Below are 27,567 nucleotides of genomic sequence, written 5' to 3'. Positions count from 1 at the left end.
CCGCGGCCTCTCTCTGGGCGACGTGAGCCCCGGGGGAGCGAGGGGCTCTCCAAGCGGCGGTTCGGAGCCCCGCTGGGGGCGCTCACGCCGGTCGCTCCGGCCCGCGCCCCTCACGCACGCGACGCCCGCGCAGCGGGGGGGTGGGGCCGGAAGTGGCGGCACGGGGGAGAGGGCGGGGCCACGGGGGGCGCAGCGTCCGGCGGCCGCCATCGCCATTCCGCGGCGCGGGGGAGGGGCGGGAGCGGAGCGTCCCTCGCGCAGCCACCGTTGCCCCGTGGCCGTTGGCGGGACTGGGCCGCGCGGCGCTGGGCCCCGCTCCCGCCATGGAGGAGAAGGGCTTCTCCAAGGAGCTGGACCAGTGGATCGAGCAGCTCAACGAGTGCAAGCAGCTGAGCGAGAGCCAGGTGCGGAGCCTCTGCGAGAAGGTGAGTCCGCCTGGGCCCGGCCCGCCAGGCGGCGGCGGGTCCGGGGTGGGGCCGCCCCGGGTGCTCGCGCTGGGCTCCGCTCTTCCCGGGCCCGCCGGGCTCCTTGGGCCGAGTCCGCCGGGGAGCGGGCCCGGTCCCCGCCCCTAAGCCCCGTGCTCGGTCCGCGGGGGCGGGGGTCGCTGGAGGCCTGGCGGCCAGCTGACCCCTGTGGCCTGGCGGTGGGGTTTGCCTGGGGGTAGTGTCAGACAGCCTCCATGGGTGCCGCAGCCGTACATTTCCGATGCTTTGTGCGGGGGCTTGGCTCGCCCCCTCTCTGAATCCCAGCATCGCTGTGTTCGTGTGTCCGCGCGCAGGAGAGCCAAGGCAGCCGGGCCATGAGGGACCTTTCGGGGCAGGTAGGTAGCCACGGAAAAGCAGCGATGGGCCAAGTCATTTACCAGTGACCGTCTTAAACAGATGTCCAGCCCCCTTCCTGCCCCTGAGTTATTACAGCCCGTAGTCTTCTTGCATGTCCACGAGCTAGAGAACGGGTTGTGGTTTGGTTGGTTGAGTTACCTCTTGCATCCCAGTAGCCCTATTTAAGATTTATCTGAGCTGTGGCCTGGATTAGTAGTCTGTATAACTCTAGCAACTATGTATTAATGTTAATGATTTAGCTTAATTAAATTTAACTGCGTCAAATACAGAACTAGATAAATTCATGTAGCAGGATAGGTCCATCAATGACTGTTAGCCAGGATGGGCAGGGATGGTGTCCTAGCCTGTTTGCCAGAAGCTGGGAATGGGCGACAGGGGATAGATGGATCACTTGATGGTGACCTGTTCTGTTCATTCCCTCTGAAGCACCTGGCATTGGCCACTGTCAGAAGACAGGATACTGAGCTAGATGGACGGTTGGTCCGACCCAGTATGGTGATTCTTATGTTTTTATAGCCTGTGCACAAGATTTTAATTTTCTATACAGAAATTTTGTAGCATGTTACTCCATTATTTTGATTAGTCAGACAAAAGATTGACCCATGCTAAACTTCTTAAAGGGACCCAGTTTTACTTAATTTGAACTTAAACTAACACTTATAAATTTTCTGAAAATTCATTCTGTACACACAGTGCTGTAAATTTGGAGAGGGTGCACTGTATTTTTCATACATAAAGGAATCCCTGCAAAGAAAAATATCTGATGTAAGGTTAAAGGAAGTGTGTGTTATAAGTACATAGTATCTTACTAGCAACTTACCTTTTAGAAGCGCTTGGCACTATTTCTGTATCTCCAATTAAGGGTGTTGATCTGTTTCTCTGTCTTCTCCACCTAATGTCTAAGACCATGGCAGCTAAATAATATTGAGCCTTGGCGTCACAGAACTTAAATTATGTTTCTTCATAGTTTAAATTTGACAGGATAAACTATGTAGACTGTACTAACAGGAACATTACTTGTAGTTGATTAAAGCACAGGTCCAGTGATCCCTTTCAGACCCTCAACAGGAATTGGAAACCACCCACCTATCTCAAAGGTGTGCTAATCATGGTTGAGGCCTGGAGGCCTCTGTAATACAAATACTAATTAATAATAAAACTAACTGTAGATATTGTAAAACTGTTTTCAATGCTAGTCATGGAAAGTGTGCTGAACCCCTGAGTGAGGCATGTTGGTTTGTCACTGGTGACTAGGAAGTTTTCCTGATTTTGGTAGAGGAGGGAAACACTGCCATAGCTTTTGCAGAATCTAAGCTGCTTCTTTAAGAATCATCTCTATGGATCCCACTCACAATACACACGTGGGTTTGGAACCTTTTGAGTCAACAGTGTCTGTACCTTCATGTTTTTGTGTCTAATGGCATAAAGGGCAGCATGGCCCCAAATGCTTGTTGGTTTCTTGTTACATAAGAACAGCCATACTGGGGCAGACCAAAGGTCCATCTAGCCCATTAACTTGTCTTCCGACAGTGGCTAATGCCGGATGCTTCAGCGGGAATGAAGAGAACAGGTAATCATTAAGTGATCCATCCCCTGTCGCTCATTCCCAGCTTCTGACAAAGAGAGGCTAGGGACATCATCCCTGCCCATCCTGGCTAATAGTCATTGATGGACCTATCCTCCATGAACTTATCTAGTTCTTTTTTGAACCTTGTTATAGTCTTGGCCTTCACAACATCCTCTGGCAAGGAGTTCCACAGGTTGACTGTTTGGTGTGTGAAGAAATACTTCCTTTTGTTTGTTAAACCCGCTGCCTATTAATTTCGTTTGGTGACCCCTAGTTCTTTGTTATGAGAAGGAGTAAATAACACTTCTTTATTTACTTTCTCCACACCAGTCATGATTTATTGACCTTTATCATATCCCTCCTTAGTAGATTTTTTCCAAGCTGAAAACTCCCGGTTTTATTAATCTCTCCTCATATGGAAGCTGTTGCATACCCCTAATCATTTTTGTTGCCCTTTTCTGAACCTTTTCCAATTCTAACATATCTTTTTTGAAATGGGGTGACCACATCTGCATGCAGCGTTCAAGATGTGGGTGTACCATGGATTTATAGAGAGGCAATATTATATTTAATATCTTATTATCTATCCGTTTCCTAATGATTCCCAACATCGTTAGCTTTTTTTGACTGCTGCCGCACATTGATTGGATGTTTTCAGAGAATTACCCACGACTCAAGATTTTTTTTCTTGAGTGGTAACATCTACTTTAGACCCCATCATGTTATATGTATAGTTGGGATTATGTTTTCCAATGTGCATTACTTTGCATTTATCAACACTAAATTTCGGCTGTCATTTTGTCACCCAGTCTTGTGAGATCTCTTACCCAAGGCAGTAAGTGGAAACTTAGTGCTATCTGTTCTGCTCTCTCTAGCTCCTTGACCTCACAAAGCAAATTTAAATTCTCCTCTAGTTCTTAACCCAGTTTCTTAGTAAGTTTCAATAACAAGTAGCAGCCTTTTCTCCTTTTTTTGATCATTACCAGCCAGTCAGTGCTGAGGTACCTTTCACTCCTCAAGAGGAATCAAAAGCCTCAGGCTTCAAGCCCTGCTAGCATGTGATGATGTCATGTCCATGACAGCCAAACCTGATGTGTGTTCTGTCTGGGGAAAATCCACAACCCCGGTTGTTGTTCAGTGTATTGGTCCTCTTCAGACTGGACAGCTCAGTTGACCTTGGCAGCAATCCCTGAGATGTATTGGAGCCTTGAGCTGGTGTCCACATCGTCGATACTAGCATGGGTATCAGCACTGATGTTGGTACCAATGATAGTATAAGGGGATATTCTGGTGTCACCAAGTTGGAGTCCCTTGTGTTGGACTTAGTGTGAGTTCTGATGGAAAGGTACTGAAACACCTCCTTAACACCAGTTGCCTCCCCAGTACGATACTACTCCATTGTTCCAATGTCTGCCAGATACCCTGGCACGTAGGAGATCAGTACCCTTTTTGATCCAATATACTTCTCTTCCTTCTCCTACTTTCTCAGAGCCGAGTTTTGAGCCCTCCCCAGAACCCTGACCCCCCCTTAACCTTCTCTGGAACAGAAGGATTCAGTATTGTCTTTGTCATTATCGGGGATTGATCCAAGGGTCACATTGGGGGTCCTCCTCTAAAATAAATCTGAGTACCTCAGATGCACACAATGTCTCCTTTGCACCCTCACTCCTCTCTCTTGGTTCCTGCACCTCCTTAGCTGTATCCTTATGGAATACATGGACTGTACTGGACAATGTGGATTCTCCCTGCTCAACCTCCCAGAGGCAACTCCCCTCATAGGTCTCTTTTCTAGTCAAGTCAAAACTAGCTAGAGGTGTTGAAATGCAGAAGGTGGAGGAAAATTTTGAGGATCCCCGAGATAACTGCACTGATAACCCGGAACTTGCAACTGGTCTACTTGCCCCTCATCACCAGATGAAGCAGTTACACTATAATCCCGTCTCTCTGTGTGATTACTTTAGAGCTTCCAAGACTTGATGAGGAGAACAGCTAACATGATAAATATAGACTGCCATTGGCACAGAAGGCACAAACTTTTCAACAGAGGCAGGGTGGCAGTGCCCATCTGTGAAGAGGTCCTCAAACCACCAAAATATCTGTGACTCACTCTAGCCTCTCTTTTCCCTGACATACAGAAGAGAAGAGGTACCACGTCCCACATAAGGGCTTTGAGTACTTCTGATCTTACCTACACAATGTGCTCTAGTTGGCCATGTAGTACAGGAGAAATTTATGTAAATGGGACCTCCAAAGGCTGTGTGTGTAAAAGGAGGAGGGTGGACAAACAGGCTGATGTTGTTAGGCAGAAAAGCTTATTCTGCAACTTGCCAAATGTGTGTCACCAAATAGTAAGCTCTGTTGGTGGAATGATTTTCTTATATGGGATAAGATGATACGTTTTCTCAAGAAGATCCAACAAGAGGATAGAATGGAGCTTGGAGACATCATGACAGATGGACTGCTGGTGGTGAAGACATCCCTTCAGGTAGATCTAGATGCCTCTGAATGGTGGCTACAGCCATCACAGAGCATCCTGGTTACAATAGTTGGGTATATCAAAGCAGCTCCAAATGGCCGTTAAGGATATTGTTTGCAGGATATGAGCTCTTCAGCCTGAAAATGGACAAGGCACTCCATACCTTCAGGGATTCCAGTGCTAGTTGGTGCTCCTTGGGTCTGTAAGATCCAGCTAATTAAACAAATAATACAGTGTTGCAAGATCATTGCAGACAATTGACCTCTCTACCAGCATCAGAGATCTTGGAGCCTTCCAAAAAGAAACCATTCTTTTCCTGCAGATGAATTTTTTTCTCTTCTACTGATTCAGTGCCTCACCAATCCTGTCAACATAATCTGACATGCTCCTTTTCCCCACTTTCCTTCTCACAAGCATGGGCTGGAATTGCATTAGACTGGTGGGTCCTACAGACTGTCATAGGCATTTTATTCAATTCCAGTCCTCGCCTACCACCCATCTCTCTTCAGGGACCTTTCTTAGAATACATTAGTGAATCTTTCTTTTTTTCAGTTTTAATTTTGACTACACATGGGATCATTCAAACTATACATAGTTTCTCCTTTATGTGATTCATGTTTGAAACAAGAAAATACCACAATATAACTAGCAAGAAGGCTTGGGGGCAGTTGTAGTGCCTAAAGCTACTTGTAACTTCTTGAAATGTAGTCAGTTTAAAAAATGGTATAACATTAAACAAAGATTTGATCTCATAGCTTTGCTCTCATTGCCTATCTTCAGTAATTTTGCAGTTAAGTCAAATACTATATTTATGTCATTGCAGTTCCACTTTTATACACTGGCATCACTAACCTTTAAAGACCAGAATAGGTGACATCAACAAAATTGCCCATGTGATTGACAGTGACCTGTGTGGTCCCAGAGTATGACTTAATTTTTCAGTGGTAGAACTCTGACTCGATTGAAGAAAAGAATGAAGTCTGTTTTGAGAACCCTAGAATGGTTGTTGAAGCCTTACACTCTTCATGCCCCTTTATCTCAGGGATTTCTGCAGTAGTTATCACTTGGGTCTGTAAGACTAGCTGTTTCTGCATACTCTGTCCACTCATGATATCATATCATGGCCTTCCATATGTTGTACACTCCATACTACTGATCTCTATTGCATTCCAGCCTCTGCAACACTATGGCAGTTCTCTTGTCCATAAAATAGTAAATGGAAAATGGTGAGCCTGATACTGAAATGTCAGTTCCAGCTCCACAGAATCCAAAGTACATTTAATCGTACGAAGGCTTCTCAGCCACTCTTCTCTTCCCCCCCCCCCCCCAATAATATTATACAACCAATGGCTAGAGCTGGGGCTGTCCCAGAGTTTTGTGTCTCTTGTAGCTCAATTTGGTGACAGAGGGACATGAAACCGCTTCATGTGAGGAGCTGCCTCCTTCTCATGTCCCATCTGAGGCTGTAACTTCCACATTCAATTGCATGGAAAGGGAGCCAAATACAATGCCAAAGCAGCAAACTCTGAACTGTAGGACAAGTCTGCATATGTAAAAGTGTTCCCCCGGCCCAGCGTGACAAATGTATTCTGGGACTTTAAAATCCCAGAATGCTAGGTTTCTAGGAGGAACGTCTTGAAAATACCCACAGTCTTCTGAGCCAAAAGCAGCTAAAGGTATGTAGAATTGTTCAGATGCTGCCGTGAAGAGTACGGTATAAATAAGTAGGTTAGAGCTGCCTGGACTTTCTTAGAAAATGTGCTGTAAGGATAAGCAAACATTACTTACACATTGTATTGCCTGGATAAAATGCAGGATCGTGGACGTGGTACAACAGTGACTACTGTTTTACAGTCAGATCAAGAGCTATATTAAATACCAAGCTTACCTATAGATGCCTCACTTTGTCATTGATTCAGCTCTGTAGGACCAGCCGCAGGAAGCTCTTATTTACAAGAGCATTGTGATTCTGAATTAGCTTTAGGATCCTAGAGAAAAGGGGAATTTTTTTTATTGTTTAGTAGGACTAAGCTACTCTCCCATCTCCACTCCCCAAATATATAAAAAGTAGCCCTCAAATTTGGAATAAAAAGTAGGACCTAGAATAAATGAGGAAAGTGTTTTCTGAAACTTGACATGTACAGTTTTAGCCAAACAGAGGATGAATGGGAGATAAGCTTGTGGTTTAGATCAATGCAAAAGCTTACAAATGTGTGGGGAAGATTAAAGTGGAAACAGAGGAAGGGTTGGATGAAGAATATTGAGCCTCTCCATTTGCTAAGGCTGTTGGTTGGATAGCATCCCTGGCAAATATTTGTTTAGCCTCAGCTAATGTAGGTCATCAAGAGATTCTTCCCCCCCTTTGGAAGACACCAAACATTTGTTGACCTGTGTTTCATGGAGCTTTCATATGTCTCCATAGTTAAGGATGAGTTTTGCGATTAAAGCAGGGATTCAACATTTTATGTCTGAAAATACAACATACCATGCCCAGAATTGCAATACTTTTTGAGTAATTACAGGTTTCAGAGTAACAGCCGTGTTAGTCTGTATTCGTAAAAAGAAAAAAGAAAAGGAGTACTTGTGGCACCTTAGAGACTAACCAGTTTATTTGAGCATGAGCTTTCATATGCTATGCATCCGATGAAGTGAGCTGTAGCTCACGAAAGCTCATGCTCAAATAAACTGGTTAGTCTCTAAGGTGCCACAAGTACTCCTTTTCTTTTTTCTTTTTTTGAGTAAAAATTTCCTGAGAATCTACAAGTAAATATGTTCATTGGGTTAGGAATTATAATTTTAATTAAATGGTTCCTTTAAGAAATTTAGCTCCCAGTATTAGCCTTTTTTTGTCCCTTTTTCAGTAATAGAATAGGATAGATGGTAGCTGCATATTGAGCAGAGGTCTTGAATGAGCTGTTTAGAGTGTTGTGCAGGTCCCTTTCTTGAGTTCATATAGTTTAGAACCATGTAAGGGTCTGAGCAGTTTAAATTTTCCCTCCAACATGCATTGCTTTACATTTATCGACACTGAACTTCATTTGCTGTCGTGTTGCCCATCACGTATCTTAATTACATCTCTGAAGTTCCTCATAGTCCTCTGCACTTGACTAATGTTAGAAAAATTGGCAGAATACAAAGTTTTCTTGCTGTTCACCTCCCTTTCCTGATATTTAACACTCGGCTTAGAATGGAACGTTGAGGCACTCCACTGTTAACCTTTTGCTAAGATGAAAATTGACTGTTCCTGCTCCTTCCTGTCTCTTAGCTGGTTTCTGGTCTATAACAATACTTTTCCTCTCATTCTATAACTGTAGTTTCTTGAACCTTCCAAACTATCAACTAGTTCTTTTACCCACTTTTATTGCCACATTCAAAGAATTCTAACAATAACTAGGTCTCACATATATTATTTTTCATCAGTAGATCTCAAAGCCCTTAACTACATTAAGAATTGTGATCCTCACAATGTTCCTGTGAGGTAAAGTAGTAGTATGCCCATTATACAAATGGGGAACTGAGGCATAGAGAGACTAAGTGACTTGCCCAGTGTCTCACAGGAATTCTCTGTCAGAGTATGGAATTGAACCTCCTAAGTCCTAGGCGAGTGCCCTAACTGCTGGACTATGCTGTCAGTGAGGTTTTTTTTTTTTCGCAGAACCTTGCTGGTTAAACCTCATCACATCATGATCGTCCAGGCATTTTTTTCTACTTTAAGTACATTTCAACCAATTTATCAGAGACAGATCCATGACTTACTGGTTTGTAGTTCCCTGGAATAGTTTCCTTAGTTCTATGAACACAAATAGAATTGATGTATTTTTTTATTTAGGTAGACAAACGAAAGCAGTCTGCATGCCATTAGAGAAGTCGGGTCTTCTGAGTCCAAATCCAATGTTCTCTACACTGGGTGACACATGACATTTACACATATGTCACTGCCCCCATCCTATAAACTGTGGGTTAATTGGATGAGGGTGCTAGTTGTGCTTTTAAAATTTTTGGGGAGCGGACCTGCTGACAGGGTGGGTGAGAGAAATATTGTTGTCTACCATCTCTTAGCTCTCTCCATCCACAGCTGCCCCTTGCATTTCTAGCTTCCTAAGAACATTTGTGTGTAGCTCAGTTAAACTGTTAAATTACTGTTTTCCCTTCTCTCACTTGCACTTCTCAGGAAAATGTCTGCTAAAATAACTTAAAATTAAATCAAACAAGAGCTAGACCCATGCAGTTGCTAAAGCAGCAGCAGCAGCAGCACCTACAGCACTAGTAATGCCTGGGAGTTGCTGAAGTAACTGGAGTCCTTCCTATCTCCACCCTCCCCCCAGACCCAGTGCATGGCCCCAGTGTTCTGTCTACCTCCAACACCACATGGGTGAGTCTTGCATCTGCTGGAGGAGGGGAGGAAGGGAATGCCACCTCCTCGACTTAACCCACCTTTCCCTTAATTGCTGCCACTCAAGAATGTGAGGAACCTTCGTCTGTGCTTGCTGTGAGTCAGCTCCCCAGCTCCGCTAGCCAGGGGCAACACAAACACTCCCCTCTAGGCCTGTGCAGGCTTTGCTATCCCTCTGCAAGTTAGCGATAGGTATGCTCTGACCCCAAGTCTGCCAAGCATCTCCCTCAAGTGTGCAGCCTTTGGTCCACTGAACACTTTCAGCAGTCATAGATACGCTGTTTCCAAAAGGACAGTACACATCAGCTTACCAGTTTTATCTCAGATCATGGCTCCATTTAACACAGTACTGTATTTAAATATCTTTTTAGTGAAAATAAGCAAAAGTTTCTTGAACAAAGATAAGAGGCTCAAAAGGGAGCAAGTAAAAGCATTAGAAACAAATGATTACATATAAAATCATAACACCACATTTTAGAACCTGGATTTGTTTAACTAGGTTATTTTTTGTTTTATGGAGTAACACTCACCCCAAAGTCCTTCCAGCATTTTTCAGCCAAATCTGTCTGTGATCTTCTTTTCATGAGCCAGTTGCCTGCCAGCTGGTCCCCCAGGTAAAGGATATTGTGTATCTCCTTGCAACCCGAGCTATCTCAAAACAGTCTTTTTGATCTTTTTTCCTAAACCAGACACCCTGCAGCTGGGTTTTTTTCCATAGATATTTTGCAGTCTTAATTAGCTGGTGGTGACTTACATTGTGTCTCATAATGACAAGACCGAGATAAGCCTTTACCCTCTGCCTGAACAGAACCTATCTGAGACATCACCTCCTAGTGACCTGCCTCTAACTTCAAGGCCTTAAGAACATAAAGTTCAGTATAGATATATAACCTCTTAAATATTATCTGTACATACATTTTGCAATGATTATGATGATCAGTGGGCTGTTGGCTCTCAGTAGTGTTCCATGCCACCCTTTGGTGAACTGTTGTGCATAATCTTGACCCAGGGGATCCCTGTAAAACTCTGTGCTCTCTGCCAGTTGGCCGAAAGAGGTTCCTGGGTCACGTCTTGTCCTGCTGCCAGCTAATGTAGTTAGTCCTATAGCTCAAATGGTAGCAGTCTTGGTTGCAGAGCTGAAGTTTCATGAGTCAGACCCTGCTGATTCATGATAAAGGTGGAGGGCTGTTACACTTTAATGTAACAAGTTGTTGATACATTTTTTTTCCTTTTAAAAGAAACCTAAAAGATTACATATTACCATATAACTATTTCATACAAAAAGCTACCTTTGAAAAGTTACTTGGGTTGCAAAATCAAGCACTGAAAAATTAGGACATGCCACTTTGCCAGTTGCCTGCACAACTGTAATTTGGTCCCTTTGTGTATATTCATTGTGGTAGTATAGGATTAAAGACTATTGTATTATAGTCTTCAGTCATCTAGTTCCCCTGAGAAGACTCTTACCTCATTCAGTGCTCAGGTTGGACACACAGTGGGAACAGAGTTAAGATTGCATGGGCAACCATTAATCTAGTGTTCTGTAACTTTGGAATGCATGACTGCAGCCTCAACTTTTTTTGTACATAATACCTTATATATGTTTCTGAATGTTAGTGCATGCTGGTGTAATTCAGTTGACAGCAGTCATCTTCCATCAAGATGCATAGATAAAGGATATTTTTTTAAGAACCATTAGTCCTTTCAAAATCAATTGGACTTAAGTAGGGAGATAGCTGCTGTGCTCAGCACTTCTGAAATGTACTGGAATATTATTTTCTGTTCTGGTATCTGCTTTTCAAAAAGAATATTGAAAAATTAGAGAGGATTCAGAGCCACAAGAACAATTTGAGATTTGGAAAGCCTGTCTTACAGTGAGACTTACAGAACTCACTCTTTTTTTAGGTTTCAGAGTGGTAGCCGTGTTAGTCTGTATCAGCAAAAAGAACCAGGAGTACTTGTGGCACCTTAGAAACTAACACATTTATTTGGGCATAAGCTTTTGTGGGCTCAAGCCCACTTCATCAGATGCATGCAGTGGAAAATACAGTAGGAAGGAAGATAGATAGATAGATACACACAGAGAACATGAAAAAATGGGTGTTGCCATACCAACTCTAACAAGACTAATCAATTAAGGTGGGCTATTTTTTTCTTCTGCTGATAATAGCCTATCTTAATTGATTAGTCTCGTTAGTTGGTATGGCAAAGCCCATTTTTTCATGTATGTGTTTTTTTATATATATATATAAAATAAAAATCTCCTACTGCATTTTCCACTGCATGCATCTGATGAAGTGGGCTTGAGCCCACAAAAGCTTATGCCCAAATAAATGTGTTAGTCTCTAACGTGCCACAAGTACTCCTCATTCTTTTCACTCTTTTTAGCTTTTCCAAGAGACTGTTAAGAGGTGACTTGATCATGATCTACAACTCACTGTTGTGTGAGAAAGCTATGCGATAGCAGAGGGCTGATTAATCTAGCAGAAGAAGGTATAACAAAATCCTGTGGCTTTAAATTGAACGTAGAAAAATTCAAATTGGAAGTGAGGTAACAGTAAGCAGTTAACCACTAGAAAATAACATATTAGGGCATATGGTGGATTCTGAATCACTTGAAATGTTAAAATCACGTTTGGCTGTTTTTCTGGCCTGAGTTATCTAGGAAGTGAGGCTAGATGATGATTGTCCTTTCTGGTCTGAAAATCTGTGAACCTGTGAGTATTCTGTCAACACTTTTTGCATTGTGTGCATATTTCCTTTGGTAGAAAACTAATGTGCTCAAAACATTGACAGTGCAATAAAATCCCAATGATCTGACGTCCAGCATATACAAGGTTGGCCAGCTCTCCCCACAGCAATTTGCAGCATGCGTTACAGCTCTGCTTATATCGCTACCTGGCTTTTCCCTGTATCTCAAAACCAATCAGGAAATTGGGATTGTAACATGTAGGCGCTGAAACAACTTACTGAATCTGTTTACAAAATATGGTTTGGTTTACCTCTTGTCCTAAATGTTATCTCTATCTTTTATTAGGCTAAAGAAATACTTACAAAAGAATCAAATGTGCAGGAGGTGCGTTGCCCTGTTACAGTGTGTGGGGATGTCCATGGTCAATTCCATGATCTTATGGAACTCTTCAGAATTGGTGGGAAATCGCCAGACACAAACTACCTGTTCATGGGAGACTATGTGGATAGAGGCTATTACTCGGTGGAAACAGTGACTCTTCTTGTAGGACTAAAGGTACACTTTTATTTTAAAAAAGTATAAAACCCCTCACACTGCAAGAATTCTGAAACAATTGGGGGCTGGAGGGATGAGCTGAAATGTAATTTGCAGACTAGAAGATTTCACTTTGTAAAAATGTTTGACAAGAAGCTTAATATTTTTTACATGTTCAAAATGGCATGCAGTTAACACTAATCAGAAATCTATTGTTTGATGTTATAAATGATTGTTCTCTTTCCATTGCTAGGTGCGTTATCCAGAACGCATTACAATACTGAGAGGAAATCATGAGAGCAGACAAATTACACAAGTATATGGCTTTTATGATGAGTGTCTACGAAAGTATGGAAATGCCAATGTTTGGAAGTATTTCACAGATCTGTTTGATTATCTTCCACTTACAGCTCTAGTAGATGGCCAGGTAAACTTTTGTGTATTCTACAGGGGATAATAGATCTTACACATAGGTTTTAAAGTCAGATGGGAGTACTTCAGTTATCTAGTCTGACCTCCTAAGAAGAGATGGCCTCAAACTCCTTGTTGGAGCTCTGTCTGTGTCATACTTGGAGTATAACACACGTTCGTAACATTAGTGAGAATCAGCTCAGTCTTATATTCGCTGAGGCCTGTCTTTATTATACTTCTAACTCTTATACCCATAAAACTTTTTTTTAAGCAGTTTGTTTTCCGTTGTGCTTACAAGTTAGAGTATTACTTTGTTCCTGGCCTTGATTTGCTACATGCCATTTATAATACTTCATTGTGAAAGATGTCATAAGTATAGTTCTGGTTGTGGTGAATAGCAGATATCCTGGAAGCTGTTGTGCATGATGACTTGAAAAATTAATCGTGGCACTGAGTCTCAGACTTTGACCCAGAACCTGGTGATTTCTGGCTGCAACCCACCTAGATTTGGATTGGAGTCATGACCAAAATGAACCTAGGCTGGTTCAAGTGGGGAGTTGTGGGGACTTCTGCTGAATTGGGTGGAACACTGGTGAGAGTGCTTCTTTTTCCAAGCTGCCTGTACAGCACTCTGCTTCACTGAAGTACCACTTCAAGAAGTGTGGAAACTGTGCCACTTTGAAGTTCCCCATGTACTGTACCAGAACTGTGTGGTATGTGAGAGTAGGAGGAAAAGATGATTGAGAAGCTGCAACCAGGTTAGTTAGTGTGTGGTAGAGCCTCGGGAGGAAGGGCTGCTCTTTCCATCCCATCTTGGGTCCTGCTGTCCTAACTAGTGCAGGATTTTACTTTTCATCCCTAACACACCATCTCAATAGGCAGGAGTCCCCTCTTGATTCATGTGCAGGTTGTATCCTATGTGCTAAGTTCTGTGGGAGTCAAAGTATTTCTGAAATGAAAGTGAAGAAATACTACCTTACAGGTATAAGGATACTCTTTCTTTGGTGCTCTTCACCACTTACAGAATTCTGTGTGTTTTTCTTTTGGTTTAATTAATTTTTCTGAGAATGAGAGCTGTGATCTGTGCCATGAGGTTTAGAATGATATGAATCTGAACAGTGATAAGCATAAGCTAGTTAATTTTACTTTTCAAAATGAGGTCTTTTCTCAGTCAAAATCAATATATTATTTTTTTGTTCCTGTACAGATATTCTGTCTCCATGGGGGTCTTTCTCCATCTATAGATACACTGGATCATATCAGAGCTCTGGATCGTCTACAGGAAGTTCCACATGAGGTAACCCGAAAGGAAATGCGCTGTGATTTTACAAATATGTTCGGGTATTTTTAGATGCACATTTATCCTCCATTTTGAAATCCGATTTACTAAAGTGAGGTACATAGTGATACAGTAGATTGTAACAGACAGATATTTTAGTTTTAAATAACATATACTGGTTTGGTTTATTTTATTTATGACAGCAGAATTGGCAAAGGAAGAAGTAGTAGTATTTCCCACACTCTTATCTTCTCTGACTTCGAGTACCACCTCTTCAGCCCCAAAATTGACGAAATATTTGGATAGGAAAGTGTGTGTACTAGTTTGCACATCTCATGTTAAACAAGTTCACGCTTACCGTGTGAATAAATGCCACTTCTGCTCAAGTTGCCCTGGTAAATAGGTTACCTGTTGCGGAGTGCAATTTACAAGAATTTGGTCAACTTTACTTTGCAGCAAGGACATAATTCTGTGGGAAGCAGGAAAGACCAACCAAATAGGAAAGGAGAGAGTGCATGCAAAATAGACTGAGGGATAGAAACAAATCAAAATGATACTTCTTGAGAGTGGAGCGTGAAGAATAGCAAAGTCTCTTCTAGCATCCATCTAAGGGAAAAAGTGAAGCATACATCTCTCCCAGGAGGAATGGGACGCTCCAAATGGAATACCCACTACTTAGTCAAAGGACTCGTATTCTGAAATTTCATGGCTGTTTGGCTTTTCTGTGGAACTCGGGTCTTGACGTAAAATTGTGGTCCAGTATCTGAGTTTTCACAGAAAAACAAATGTATGTATCCTAGCTCTTATGGTAGCAAAGATATGCTTAAAAATATAATCCATGTAAAACAAGGCATTGAAGTCTGTCTGAGTCTATACCTGGAAAGATAAACTGGGAACTGCTCCATACGCTTTAGACTTCTTGACTTGGAAAGCAAGGGGAAGTGGTTTAAATGCAAAATTTAACTATTGATTATTTTAACAGAAATATCTAGCTAACATTCTGATGCTACAATTCCCAGCATTCCAAAACCTCTCATTTCCCTAGCAACTTCTACAGTGTGATTTGGCACTGTCAGTACAAAAATCTGCAACATATTGAAAACTGTAAATACGGGAAAGCATAAAATTGAATATCAGATTAAATAGCAGGGGTCACTGACTGATTTTTCATATTTAATTCAGTAAAAACCACTATTCATAATTTTATGTGGAATGTCTGGAGAATTTAGGTCCATTTTGCTGCAGAGTACCTGGAGCCTGGCTCAGGCAGATTAGAGAAAATTGAAGAGCTAGGCCAGCTCCAAGGTGAAAGCCACTCTGTTTTTCTCCTGCATCCTCTAAGGGTATGTTTACACTGGAATCAAAGACCCACAGTATGTTCGCAGCTGGCTTGGGTTAGCTCTCTTTGGCTTGGGCTTTTGGGCTGTAAAATCGCAGTGTAAACATTCAGGCTTGGGCACCAGCTAAGGCTCTAGGACACTCCCACCTTGTGGGGTCCCAGATCCTGAACATCTACAGCAATTTTACAGCTCAGCTGACCCAGGCCACCCACAACCATGCCACAGGTCTTTTATTCCAGTGTAGACGTACCCTAAGTAGCCAGGTGGAGAAAGCATTGGATTCTGCACCAGAGCGCTGCCCTTTTCCCACTTGTCACCTTGGTTTTCACAGTCTTTTCATCCTGCTCATAGGTGCCAAAAGGAGGTAATCTGTTGGTGTTTCAAGGGATATATTTGTGCTCTGCCCTTGTCTGAATTGTAGTTGAGACTTGCAGGATGTTGGGTGACATCAGATGTTGGCATTTGGTGGTTTCTGCTTAATTATTTTGCCAGCAGTGCAAGGCTGGAGGTGGGACAGTGATTGATGTCTTCAGTTTGTAGTGCTGAATTCAGGGGGATTGGGTAGCTACTCTGTTTTTCAAGGAGCCTGGCAGATTTCCTCCTTTTCCTTCTTTAACTTTTAGTAGTGGGCATAGTTCCCTGCTGGCTTTCACTAGCCAGGAGGGCATGGATCTGCCTCACAGCTTGTGGCTCTAATTCTTTTTCACAACTTCTTGAGCTTCAGCAAGTGTGATGGGGCCAAACTCTGTCGGGGTAGCTGTGTAGTCAGGAATGAAATTTCCTAGCAAGTGCTGTACGTACACATTTGCTCTTTTGTCAGCAAAATACACTGACTAATGCATGGACTAGTTAACTGACTGAAATAGTAGGCACTACTAATATAAACTAGTTAAATGACAGAATAACTTCAGTTTGGGAATGGATTTCTGGTTGCTCCTCTGAGATATGGGAACCTCTACAGTAGGACAGGAGATTAGTTTGAGGGAACTAGAATCTCTCATCATTTGATGGTTTAGACCCAACAAATCCTGCATTTTGGCAGGAGGTTAGACTAGATGACCCTTGTGGTTCCTTCTAACCCTATGATTCTATGTTTTTTTTATGCCTACATCAATATAATTTTCATAGCTTTGTTTTCTCACCTGTGATGTGGTCTAGTATTCCCTATTTTCAAAAAGACTATTAAACCAGTGTTTATGAGCAAGCCTGCAGTGTGTGTCAATGGTCACACATGTTGAAGGGGAGAAGGAGGAATTGGGGAGGAATCATTTCAGTTTCAAGCTCTCAAAGTGTGTTTATAAACAGTATTGCCAACTCTTGTGATTTTTATCATGAGACTCATGATATTTGATGTTTCACTTAAAGCTCCATGTCCTAACAAGATTACATGAGAATCTCAGCTTTCACTTTAGAAAAAAAGTTTCTAGTCCTGGTTGCGGAGAAAAGCTTGAAAACTTGATGTGAGTGCTTCCCCTCCTCAAAGGCTCAAACCAGATGAAAACTACAAAGAGCTCCAAATTTAACGTTGTTTAAACTCATGATATTTAAGCCAATGTCATGATTTTTGGAGACTGATTCATGATCCGTGAACATCTGGGATTGTCACTACTATATATAAGTAGTGAGTACCTTTTTTAAGATTATGAAATACTATACCATGAAAGTGTGTGTTTGTTTTTTAAAAAAAAAAAAAATAGATTATTCAGCATATACTCAGAGGATGAGGGATTGGAAATGTGGTGGTGGTTGTAAATAAAATGCCTTTCGAAGTAGACTTTTTAATATTTTGCTTCTAACTAAAATTTCTGCTTTCCTTGTTAGGGCCCAATGTGTGATCTTTTATGGTCAGATCCAGATGATCGTGGAGGCTGGGGTATTTCTCCACGTGGTGCTGGCTACACGTTTGGACAGGATATCTCTGAAACATTTAACCATGCCAATGGTCTTACACTGGTCTCCCGTGCTCACCAACTTGTGATGGAGGTATGGTGAGCGTATTCTGTTATGGTAGCCTACCGTAGATGAAGTGATACAAATACTGAAGACCTAATTTCTTATAAATGCAAGGTTGTCCATTGTTTACAGGCTTACGTACAGTGGTATTTACATTCTAAATCCTGAGAGGCTTTTCATCCTGTGCTATAGGCCTGAAAAGTAATACTGTACACTTGTCGTTTTAGCTGAATTAGTAAGAGAATACTTTTTTTTGAGTGAGTTAGTCAAAGGGAATAAAGGTGGCTGATGCTAAGGACTGGTTACAAAAGTATAGTCTGCTTGCATGCTGACAATCTTTTCCTCTACTAATGTGTTAAATAGGCTATCCTGTAATATGTAGCAGTCAGTTGCAACAGGGATTAAACCATCCAGCTGGTATAGATAGAACATAGCATTACTGGAAAAATGCCAGGTGGGTCAATGGAACATTTTTATTTTTAATTCGGTTAAAGTAGATCCTTTATAGCTTGTGCTGTCCATAAAAACATGTAGAGTATGTAAGCTGATGAGCTTGAATTTCAATATTCAGATTTTTAAAAAGTTAAACATTTCTATTTAAAAACATCTAGGTACATCTAGGGTAGTGTTCTCTGGAATTTGCAAACAAAGGTACTAATAAACATGCAGGTCATGAATAGTTTAAACTACCAGTAATCATAGTAATTTTATAACCTGTGCTGTGATCTTAATATGTAAAGGCTTAAGTTTTTCATGTCTACATAGTGTTTACTGCTCATTTTGAAATAGCTGCTAAGAAGAAACAATTACAGTAAAAGCTGTTATCTGGCACTTTACCAATCAGAAAGCTAAATAAGCCGATATTTCTGATCTTTATTGAAAGTCCGGTTTATAGTCCAGCTAGCATGGGGCCGGCAGGCTCCCTACCTGGCTCCACATGGCTCCCCACGAGCAGCGACCTGTCCCTGCTGCTCCTAGGTGGAGGGGTGGCTAGGCAGATCTGTGTGGTGCCCCCGCCCCACCCCGACTGCTGGCTCCACAGCTCCCATTGGCCAGGAACCACAGCCAGTGCGAGTTGCAGGGGCGGCGCTTGCGGGCAGAGGCAGCACACAGAGCTGCCTAGCCGTGCCTCCGCCTAGGAGCAGCAGGGACATGTCGCCGCTTGTGGGGAGCCACCTGAGGTGAGCGCCACCTGGATCCGGCACCCTGCACCCCATCCTGCGCCCCAGCCCTGAGCCCCCTCCCACATCCAAACTCCCTCCCTTTTAGTTAACTGGAATTTTTTACTTACCAGCACCCCCCATTCACCCAACATGCCAGATAACAAAGCTTTTACTGTATTTGAAGTTTGAGATCATTGCAAAATGGAAACACTTAAAAAGAATAAAGAAAGCTGCCCTATTAAATGCTCATAACCCATTTACGCTTTTAAGAGGCGCTTTCAGGGTTGTACCAAATGGCTGGAGGATAGCTAATGTGATGCCAGTGTTTAAAAAGGGCTCCAGAGGTGATCCTGGCAATTAGAGGCCAGTAAGCCTGACTTCAGTATCAGGCAGATTGGTTGAAACTATAGTAAAGAACAAGTTTGTCGGACATTTAGATGAACATAATTTGTTGGGAAGTGTCAGTGTGGTTTTGTAAAGGGAAATCGTGCCTCACCTATCTACTAGAATTTTTTGAGGGGGTCAATAAGCCTGTGGACAAGGGGGATCCAGTGGATATAATGTTCTTAAATTTTCAGAAAGCCTTTGACAAGGTCCCTCACCAAAAGCTCTTAAGCAAAGTAAGCTGTCATGCGATAAGAGGGAAGGTCCTCTCAGTAACTGGTTAAAAGATAGGAAACAAAGGGTAGGAATAAATGGTCAGCTCTCAGAATGGAGAGAGATAAACAGTGGTGTCCCCCAGGGGTCTATACTGGGCCCAGTCCTATTCAACATATTCCTAAATGATCTGGAAAAAGGGGTAAACAGTGAGGCGGCAAAATTTGCAGATGACACAAAACTACTGAAGATAGTTAAGACCCAGGCAGACTGTGAAGAGCTACAAAAGGATCTCTCAAAAGTGGGTGACTGGGCAGATGAAATTCAATGTTGATAAATGCAAAGTAATGCGCATTGGAAAACATAATCCCAACTATTCATATAAAATGATGGGGTCTAAATTAGCTGTTACCACTCAAGAAGGATATCTCGGAATCATTGAAAACTTCCATTCAATGTGCAGTGGCCGTGAAAGGAAACAATGTTGGGAATCATTAAGAAAAGGATAGATAAAAGAGAAAATATTATATTGCCTCTATATAAATCCATGGTACGCCCATATATTGAATACTGCATGCAGATGTAGTTGCCCCATCTCAAAAAAGATATTTTGAAATTGGAAAAGGGTTCAGAAAAGGGCAACAAAAATGATTACTGGTATGGAACGGCTTCTGTATGAGGAGAGATTAATAAGACTGGGACTTTTCAGCTTGGAAAAGATCCAACTAAGGGGGTTATGATTGAAGTCTATAAAATCATAACTGGTGTGGAGAAAGTAAATAAGGAAGTGTTGTTTACTCCTTCTCATAACACAAGAACTAGGGGTCACCAAATGAAATGAATAGGCAGCAGGTTTAAGACAAACAAAAGGAAGTATTTCTTCACACAATGCACAGTCAACCTGTGGAACTCTTTGCCAGAGGATGTTGTGAAGGCCAAGTCTATAACAGGGTTCAAAAAAGAACTCGATAAATTCATGGAGGATAGGTCCATCAATGGCTATTAGCCACGATGGGCAAAGATGGTGTCCCTAGCCTCTGTTTGCCAGAAGCTGGGAATGGGCAACAGGGGATGGATCACTTGATGATTTACTTGTTCTGTTCATTCCCTCTGGGGCACTTGGCATTGGCCACTGTCAGAAGACTTGTCACTGGGCTAGATGGACCTTTGATCTGACCCAGTGTGGCTGCTCTTATGATCTGTACTTAGGTTTTTAACTGAGAATTCAATTCTTTTACATTACAGGGTTACAACTGGTGTCACGATCGAAATGTGGTTACCATTTTCAGTGCACCCAATTACTGTTATCGTTGCGGGAACCAGGCTGCTATCATGGAACTAGATGACACTTTAAAATATTCCTTGTGAGTAACTTACCTTGTTTCAAGTGTCTGTGTTTTCTTCTAAAAGGGTAGAGATGCAGATCTTAGAACTAATGGTGCTACTCTCTCTGAGTAAAGAGTGTGATGCAGAAATGGAAATAGAAGTTTTGAAAGATTCTCACGTGATGCTAAGTTGATGAAGGGGTTTACAAGGGTAGTTTTAGTTGGCATTGACCTTTGAGAAACATGGCAGTGAGATATGGGAGTCTCCCTAAGGATTGCCGCAGCCTTTCCTCAGTGACAGGGGATGCCTTCAGGACGGAGAAGCAATCGTCCTATCATAGAGAGTTTGAGGACATGGCCTTCATATCACTATCTGTAGATACTTAGATCTACATTATTACAAAAGCAAAATATATGCAAGATGAATAGAAAAATATCAATAATAATAATAAAAGAAGAAAAATCACACTTTTACATACCCTAGGGCTTCATTTTGAAATCTTAACATCTGATCTTCAAGTGGCCTCAGCATGTTCTCACTTGTAGAATTCCTGCACCTCTGCCATAAGCTTCTGGAACCTTTTGGAAAGGCTGTGTCCATTGGGACTACTTGTCCCTCCCATCCCTGGAGGTTCCAGTGATATAAAAACGGGGTGGGGGGGAAGATCCTAGCCACCATTCAGTTCCTTCTAACTGCCAAAGTTGCAGCAGGCTGAGATTGTGCAATGTCCTTGGTGCTGCCCTTGTCTGTTCTCCCCCACCCATGTACTTTTGGGGCTAATTTTGTTTATAGTTTGTGAGGTTGATTGAAAGAGTGAAGGCAGGTGAACGAGAGTGGCAAACGGGAGTTTGTGAGTGTAGCTACAGATCTTGTGCTTGGAGGTAGTGTGAAAGAAAAGAATTGGTTAACCAAGGAACCAGAGAGTGGAAACTAGAGGCTTGGGAGTTTGTAACCACAAAGAGGACCCAGTGGCATTCTACACAGCTAAGACTGACAAGAATGGGAATGCTGTGACTTTCAGAGAAGACCAGGAAGAATTCCACACAGCTTCCTTCGAGTGATTGCACATGTGCATTCCACTCTTGGTGGGCACGTACCCCATGCAGAGTCACCAGAAATTTTCCCCTTAGTGGTATCTGTTGGGGTGGCTCAAGCACCCTCTGCTACCACACACCACTGGCCTCGGTATAAAGGGCCCAGCTGATCACGAGCCCCCAAAGTTCCTTCTTACCAGCTGTGACAGTTGCTTTAACTGCTTTCTTCGCTTTTGCAAGTATTCAGTGGACTGTGTTCTCTAATTTTACTGTAAATAGTTTAGTGTCAATAAGGTGGTTAGAGTTTAGTTAAGTTTTATCACATATGAGGGTTTCATTCTATTCCCAGTGCTGAGGGATGCCTTGGTCACCAGGCTTCAAGTCCTGCGTTTCCTGCGATAAGACTATGCCCATGAGCAATCCGCACTTGGGGAAGCTCGTATTGGATAGCATTGCCAAAGCTGCAGGGACTTTAAGATCTTGAATCCAAGCTAAAGTTTCTACTAATGGAGGCGTCCTTGAGACCTCCATCTGAGCCAGGTGCCTCGGCATCAGTAAGTAGTGTGCTTCTTACCATGCCTGAGTCCCAGCACCATTCACTGTCCCCAGTGCTTAAGAAGAGGCATAAGAAGCAGAGTGCTGAAAAGGGGCAATCTTCTGCACCCAAGTCTGCTAGGCATGGGGTTAAGAGTTGTGTGTGTGGCCTAAATCTAAGCACTCCTCTGCTTGTGGACTCCAGTGCCTAGGGGCAGGTTTCATCTGGTCTGGAGCCAGAAAGAAATCCTTCCATAGCACAGCACTCTACCAACAACTATCTCAAAAAGATAAAGTTCCACATCATTACCCTGGCATCCCTCATTCCCTCTCTGGACCATGGAGACTGGTATGCTGCTCTTGATTTAAGAGGTACCTACTTTCATGTGTCAATGTACTAAGGGCACAGAAAGTTCCTCAGGTTCATAGTGAAGCACTTGCATTACAAGTTCATGATGCTTCCATTCGCCCTCTCTGCAGCTCCTCGAGTGTTCACAAAATGTCTGGCCATGGTAGCAGCATTCCTGAAGAGACTAGGAGTGCAGATCTACCCTTACCTGGATGACTGGCTAGTCAAGAGCCAATCCAAAGCCCAGGTTATATCCAGCACTGAACTCATTCAGTCAGTGTTTAAGGCCTATTGATCAATGCAGACATGTTTACTCTTTGCCTGGTACAGAGGATAGAGTTTATAAGGGGCTGTGTTGGTCCACCTTCTTTATGGTCTGTTTAGTTTGGATGTCCTCCATCTCAGTAGAAGGGGAACCAGTCTTCTAGGGAACAGGCTGGCTACACTAGCCGTGGGGCGGGAGGTATTAAACTAACAAAAGGGGAGGGTGAAAAGGGGGAACGAATGAGCATAGCTGTGGATCAAAATTACGATGTGGAGAACAAAGTTAAGCAAGGCGCAAGGGATGTGAAGAGATTCCGTTGTCCAAACATCAGTGTTATGAGCCTTTGGAAGTGCTCATTTGAGCAGAAGTTTAACCTAGTTGGTATTACTGAAACCTAGTGGGAAAGACTTGTATGATTTGGAATTTTAAAGCCTTGTGGTGTATGTAAAAATCCTCTATGAAGGTTATTTTTTCTGAGGGATTTTGATTTTGGGAAAAGACTTCAAAACTTGTAAAATAGGACTAATGAGTGACCTAAAATTGGTGGGATGTTTTGTTTTTAAATGAAGCGGTCATTATCCAAAGCTTGGAAAACTCTGGAAAATAAGACCATATTAGAGTTTGTGGATGTATAAACAATGACGATAGTAACTAATCTTCAAGATAATTACCTGTATGGATCCAAAACCTGGGCACACAGACCTCCCTCTTGCAGTGCTCTGGGGCAGAAGGGTATAAAAGAGGGAGTGCCTTCAAGTGCATCCTCAGTTCCTACTACTAATTCAGGAATCCTTAATGAGGCTCCAAAGAAGTGGGGGAGGAGTGCAAATCCATATAAATATTTGTCTCAGTCACTATGGTAAGTAGCTGATCCTTCTCCTTGGAGAATTACAGGGTTGATTCCTGCTCCAGGATATTAACTAGCAGTAGTAACCCTTCAGCAAGTGAGTCTGAGGAATGTTAGTGAAAAGTGGGCACTGATTTCCTTAATAGCTTCAGCTGTGGCATCACTTCAAGACAACAAATATACAAATAAATCAAGAAAGACAAGAGTCTTAACCAGGCCAAAAAAGGTAGGTGAAGAAGGTAGCTCAGAAGGTTGGGACCAGTGGACAATGCCTAAAATGGTGTGGGCACTGAGAAATTTAACTGGCTGCTAGACTACATGCGGAAATAACCCCAAAGGACAGGAAAAAAGGGTGTGGGGAAACTAATGAGCGTTAGGGGCCTAGAGACTCTTGAAAATCCTCCAAGACACCTATTTGCAACTTCAGGTGCCGGAAGATGTCTCCTGATTAACAACCACCTTGTGCTCCTGCTGGGGTCAGTCTGAACTCATGAGACTACAACAGGAGCTGTGCACTGGTGCCTGGAATAGGAGCTCATCTGATAGTGCACCATGTCCCCACGAGGATCTGGGTTTGTGACTACTTTGCTCCGAGAGTTTAGTAACACACTTCACTCTAAGGTTGAAGTACAGGCTTTCTTTTTGGCTGGACAGAGTGAGAGTTAGCCCCTCAATCCCGGACAAACATGAGTTCCTCAGGCCTTGGACAGTACATTCACTTTTATGCCCTGTCATCCTATGAACGCTGAACCTCAGTTCTTTGAGATCCCTCGGCTGCGGTCTACCAGAGTCGAATGCTCTCCCTGTCCATCACCACGCACTTTGGATTTATCTGAATCCTTCTTTAGGGCCCTCCATTGGTTCCCATTCCCAGGCCCTGTGTTTCAGCTAGTACTCTTTGAATCTCTTTTCATACCTACTGTTTACAAATTCGTCTGCCAACAGGCCTGCACTGTGAGCTCCTTAGGCTTCCTATCCACTAACCACATTTTAAACTTGTTGGGGACATATCTGAGTTGCTCTAACCCAGCCAGGTCATATAAACCTTCCAGTATAGTGACGTCTGATGTCACCTCTTGTTTATTTGCACACACCAAAACCTTTTCTTATAAGCCTCAGGTGTCAATTCAGACTTAAGCAGTAGAGACTTTTTGAACTATTCATAGTCCCCAGTATCAACTCATCCATCTGGCTATAAGCCTCTATCGCTTTGGGACCAAGTAAGGGGGTGTGACAATGGAGCCAGTCCACAGGATCAACCTGGGTCAAATTTCAAGCCTTCTCAAAGGTAGTGAGGTAGGCACCTATATTCACCGCCACCACCCCTTCTTTTTCAGACTTCTCTTCTGAGGGGGAGAGGGGAGCAGGAGAGCCATGATGGATAAAAGTATTTAAAAAGTTACACTGAACTTGATATATCGTTTAATGTTAAGCTTCATATTTGTGCAGTTATTACACAAAACATGAATTCCTAATTACGACTTAGTGGTGCAACTCCTTATTTTGATGCTTAGCTGCAGAGCAGTGAAATATTACTCCGATGTGTATTTAGCTAATCCCTAGTATTTTTGAACCTTACTACATCCAGGAGGTAAAGTGGGTGCATTCTTTTGCTGACATTAGGTTGTGTAATGAGAAATTGGTTGTTTATGATAAGAAAATAGAGAATTCTGCTCAGAGGGCTTTTAGTGAGACTAGAGATAGGCTTCAACAAACTGTAGCCAATGATCTTTATTTCATGTAATCACCTATACCAGTTGATAAGTGTTTGCCTCCCATAAAATGATGTAATTTAGGGGAGCTTTTTCTAGACTTGCATATATGGTGCATTGGGTGGAGAGGTTGGGGTAAGTTATAGCCTAGCAGTGGGGAAAATGTTCTGTATTTGGATTTAAAAATTCACTAAACGGTAATTGTAGCGGCAAAAAATTAATTTGTTCCTTTTACTACAGCCTTCAATTTGACCCTGCACCTCGTCGTGGAGAGCCTCACGTTACCCGTCGTACTCCAGACTACTTTCTATAAACATCTCCTCACACTGCCCTTTGTAGGAGGAAGTACACTTGGCATTTTAAAAAAGCAACAATAATTTACACATTTCTCTAACAAATTGGGATCTGTCCTGGCCTAAAACCCCCATCATGGACCAAAATGTGCCATACTGAGGATGAGCATTTAGCACAATTTGAGACTGAATTCAGTACAACACTATATATCTTATAACAATCAGTCCAACAGTCAGTTTGCCTGCTGTATTTGTAGTAATTGTTTTCTTCTGGACTGTTCAAAGAGAAAAGGTAATTCTAACACTTTCAACTCCTTTTATGCTTATTTGTAAATTTAGTTGTAGTGTTTAACTGGCATTAATTAGAGTTTGGAGTTTATTTTTAAGGAAAATACACAATTAACTTCTCTCTCAACCCACCACCCTTTGTTTTATTGACATGTATGATTAACTTAACTGGAGAATGGAAATGGTTCCTGTTGGGAGTACGTTGTCATAACATTTAAAAAGCTTTCCCTTTTTTAGTTAACATACTGTTCTGTGTTGATCCTATCTTTTTTTCTGTATATTTGTCATGGAAGTGCTTGCATCTTACCTGGTGTATTTGAACAAATAAACTTGCAATTGTAAACCAAAACAGATCGGTATTCTAAAATGGTGTGATCTGCACTTGTGAAATGATTATCTGTAATTGTCGTTTCAGAATGATATACAGCTACTCTAAACACAAAAGGTGTTTGGGTTGTAAAGTATTTATCTGTTTCTAGGTTTCTGTTTACATCTAAGAATATAGAGCCTACTTGGTGAAGAGGTTAATCTGTGTACTTTTGGGCCAGAGTATACAATAGAACACTCTTAATGGGATGATTGTCAACACAGTACAACCATGTTAATCAGTGGAGGGCCACCTCCTTCAGGATGTTAAGCAGCTCCCTTCTCTCCCAGTGAAGTCACTAGAAGTTGAGCGTGCTTGGCAACCTTGCAGTATTAGGTGGTACCATAGATACTGGTGTATGACAGTTTAAAAGATTAATCATCCAAAGAATGTTCTTGTGCTTGGAGATCATAAAGAAACAGTAGTTTTTCAAGTGTCATCTGCACTTGTGGAATCAAGGTGCTTGCACCATGAGCTTCCAGAATCATCTAGTGAGCCCTTCTCTTGGAGCCACTTATCCTTCCCTCATGGAAGGTTCAGAGGATATAAAAGGGGGGAGTGATCCCACCTGCCCTTCAGTTTCTTCTAAGGCACAGTGAGCTCAGATCCTGCTCAATGTCCTCAATGCTGCTTCACTGGTTTATTTCTTCTGCCCTTTAAGGGCTATTTGTGTTTGTAGTCAGGTTGTTAGTCAGCTTTTCTTAAGAGGCCCATATGGCCTGGGCATTGTCTGGACCCATGAAAGCATGAGCCATTTCATTCCCCCAGATCAAGGAGGCATTTCATATCTGACCGACTAAAGCTGAGAGTCTGGAAGTCCAGCATTTTTACCACAAGTGCCTCATGTAAGTGCCACCAAGGTCATTAGATGGTAAAGCAAGTCTGGATCCAGCAAACACTCTGGTGATCTATTAATCAATGTGGTTTGGGGTCATTATAGTTTGGTGCAGAAGACTTGTCACCGTTGAATCTGGAGAACTGCTTACCAAAGAGGTTCTGTGCCCACCATAAGAGGCACTGAGATCCCTAGATCGGTGCAGTCAATGGAGGATCCAATACAGCCAACTGTTGAAGTGCTTCTGTACCAAATAGAAGTTCATCAGTGTTCCCATATCTACTTGCTCAACCATGTGAGCTTTGGAGCATAGGCTAGGTACTGTACAATCCGTGAATAGAGCGCCTAGGCTCAGTGATAATACAAATAAGTCAGGTACCATCTGTGACAGGCTGAATTACAGAGAACCCCTTGGGAACTGCCAACTGATGTGCTGAGACTACCTCTGAGTCCGCTTTCCCTGCCAGTTT

At 42.5% G+C, this 27,567-nt stretch overlaps 1 protein-coding gene across 1 annotated transcript; it reads left to right on the top strand.

Annotated features, from left to right (window-relative positions):
* The first annotated feature begins 216 nt into the window (after positions 1 to 216).
* Positions 217 to 26,244, top strand: PPP2CB (protein phosphatase 2 catalytic subunit beta). The gene is made up of 7 exons (XM_074950378.1): positions 217 to 425; positions 12,316 to 12,525; positions 12,758 to 12,931; positions 14,123 to 14,212; positions 17,356 to 17,517; positions 20,493 to 20,611; positions 25,555 to 26,244. Exons 1-7 carry the CDS (start codon positions 324 to 326, stop codon positions 25,625 to 25,627), a joined length of 930 nt encoding a protein of 309 aa, XP_074806479.1. The 5' UTR covers positions 217 to 323; the 3' UTR covers positions 25,628 to 26,244.
* Positions 26,245 to 27,567: the final 1,323 nt, after the last annotated feature.

This window comes from Natator depressus, chromosome 4 (assembly GCF_965152275.1).
Source record: "Natator depressus isolate rNatDep1 chromosome 4, rNatDep2.hap1, whole genome shotgun sequence".
In the NCBI taxonomy this organism is placed as follows: domain Eukaryota; kingdom Metazoa; phylum Chordata; order Testudines; family Cheloniidae; genus Natator; species Natator depressus.
This window is presented reverse-complemented; position numbering and strand designations above follow the sequence as displayed.

Excerpts from the sequence above, each read along its gene's own strand:
- PPP2CB (XM_074950378.1), top strand. The coding sequence starts at position 324 with ATGGAGGAGAAGGGCTTCTCCAAGGAGCTGGACCAGTGGATCGAGCAG. Across the intron at positions 14,213-17,355 it reads TACAGGAAGTTCCACATGAG|GGCCCAATGTGTGATCTTTT; the intron begins GTAACCCGAAAG and ends TTTCCTTGTTAG. Across the intron at positions 20,612-25,554 it reads GACACTTTAAAATATTCCTT|CCTTCAATTTGACCCTGCAC; the intron begins GTGAGTAACTTA and ends CTTTTACTACAG.